We start from the raw sequence: 2,243 nt of genomic DNA on the forward strand, positions 1-2,243 counted from the left end.
GGTCCTGGGTGGGTGAAGTGAAGGAGGGAACGGGCCGTGGGCGCCTCGATGGGCACCGGCTGGAAGAACGAATGGAAAGCAAGAGGCTACGCTTCTGCCCGGCCTCCCTTTCCCCACTGACCCCGCGAGGAGAGGAGGCGGGGACCTCCGGGCGGGAGGGCACCGCTGAGCCCCAGGCCGTTCCTTCCGTGGGGCGGCCCCGCGGCCTGAGTGAACGAGTGGGTGGGGGAGTTATGAAGAACACAAACCATTCAGAGGCCAAGAATAATAAATCGGATGCCCTGACATGTTTAGTTTAGGCCCTTGTACCCCCTGCTACGCGATCCTGAGGGAGCTGAGGCCGGGCCGGAGCCCCTGGCGCTCCGGCCCAGCCACGTTTTTTAAAGGCAATTTTCAGGTGAATCAAACCTTGTCTGGCTGAGGCGAGCGGTACAAAGGGAGCTTTCAGGGGACCCTCACGCCCAGGGGCAGGGCAGAGACAAACAGCGGCCGAGAAGCGATTACTAAATTTCCACCTCACACAAGCCCGTGTTGTATCCTCTTCGTTGCCCCCGCGCCTGCCCCAAGGGCCTTCGCTGGCCAGACTCTCGGAGAAGGGCTCCGTGCGGGACCAGGCGCGGTCGCTGGTCGTGGGCTGTCTCACCGCGGAGGTCCGAGGGGCAAATGCAATAGTATCGCTCTGTGTGCCCTGCGAGCTCCTGGAATGGTTTCTTCCTCCCTCTCTCCACCAGAGCCCCCAACGATGGAGCCAGTGTCGCCCCTGGCTCTGTGGTCTGCGAAGAAACTCCCCACGCAGGCATAGATACCAGGACAGCGAGCGCGCGGAGCCACCCGACAGCAGGGAGAGGTGCCACTCTCTCATCTGTCCCCTCATCTTGGGAAGATGCCACTTTTCAGACAGAGCAACCCGGGTTGAGGCCGCCCTGGGGATGCACGTTTAGCCTCAGCTGTCACAAGCCAAACTTGCAAGTAACAGGATAAGGGGCTGCAAAGAGGCAAGCGTGAGTCTTTAGGGGGAACACCACCTTCAGTATGTGTCTGTCTCAGGGGACACACTTAAAAGGGCCTGAGATAGTAAAGGCGCTCACGTGTGACAGGCAAGAGAAAAACTGGAAACCTGGCACCTCCGGCTCCCAGCGGCCGAGGTCCGGCTGTCTTCAGACCCCGGGGTGTGGGACGTCGGGCGGCTCCGCACACGCAGACACGCAGATCCCCAGCGCCTGGCGCGCGCTCAGCTCCACTCGTGCGTGTCGGGGAAGGAGCGGCGCAGGCGGCCGCTCGCTCGCTCTATGGCCGGCCGGCGGGCACTAGGCTACCTGAGCGCAGCATGAGGGCCCAGCCGGTGTCTCCCTCGAGAGGCGACAACGCGAAGTGAGCTGGTGCCGCGGCCGCGCCTCTCTCCCGGCGTTTACTCAGCGGTCAGGGGCATCCCACACGCCGGGCGTCCCAGCTGCCTGGGGCTCGAGGCTCCAGTGCGTGCCTCAAAAGGAAAGCACAAGTCCCTAGAGAGAGTCTAACGTAGGACCCAACATTCCCGCGAACCTGAGGGGGCGGGAGCCACGTTAGCGCTTGGCCCGCCGGTCTCCCGCACCCGCTAGGTGCCAGGGAAGACAGGGGCGCCGAGAGGCAGGCGTGCAAGATGCCGTCAATACCACCAGAGTCCCAACTGTTATTTCCTCTGGCAGGCGCGGGGTGCAGGGCGGGAGCCCGGCTGCCACTGGGAGCAGACTCAGGACAAGCAAAGCGACCCGACAGGTGAACGCGGCGGGAGGGAGCAAACGCGTAAAAAACCCTGCACTTACTTCTTCGCTGGCGCCTTCCCCGGGAGGCGTTTTGGCTGCCGATGTATTCCATAAAGTTCAAAATGATAAAAAACCAAGAAATCAGTCGCAAGTGCATAGTAACCCAGTAATGTTTCCCTTCCTTTTCTCCTTTTTCTTTTGATGGTTAATTATATTTAATGTTTTTGAGAATATACGTAGGTGTTAGGCGAATATATCATGGAGAACCCGAGCAGCGGGACTTCTCCACTCCGGTCCGATAGGCGTGCTGTGATGGCAAGCGAAGCGGGGCGGGTGGACAGGGAAACCAACTATTGTACTTTCAAATTGTCCGAGCACTGAGCTGCGGCGGCTCCGCTGGGGTGGCTGTCATCGCCGCGAGCGAGGGTTCCAGGAGCCGCCCGGGCGGCCGCAGGTAGCATGGTGCGCGGCGGCGGCGGCGGCCGCGGGCGGGATTCCGGG

The 2,243-nt window shown here is 61.7% G+C and overlaps 1 protein-coding gene across 1 annotated transcript in view; it reads right to left on the reverse strand.

The window, feature by feature from the left end:
* RSPO3 (R-spondin 3) overlaps nt 1-2,242 on the reverse strand; it is a 77,011-nt gene extending 74,769 nt beyond the window's left edge. Inside the window, exon 1 of the mRNA XM_008565008.1 lies at nt 1,803-2,242. Within this exon, the coding sequence (XP_008563230.1) occupies nt 1,803-1,899 (97 nt within the window). The 5' untranslated portion in view covers nt 1,900-2,242. The remainder of the gene's footprint in view (nt 1-1,802) is intronic.
* Nucleotide 2,243: the final 1 nt, after the last annotated feature.

Source organism: Galeopterus variegatus, unplaced genomic scaffold (genome assembly GCF_000696425.1).
Source record: "Galeopterus variegatus unplaced genomic scaffold, G_variegatus-3.0.2 Scaffold193, whole genome shotgun sequence".
NCBI lineage: Eukaryota > Metazoa > Chordata > Mammalia > Dermoptera > Cynocephalidae > Galeopterus > Galeopterus variegatus.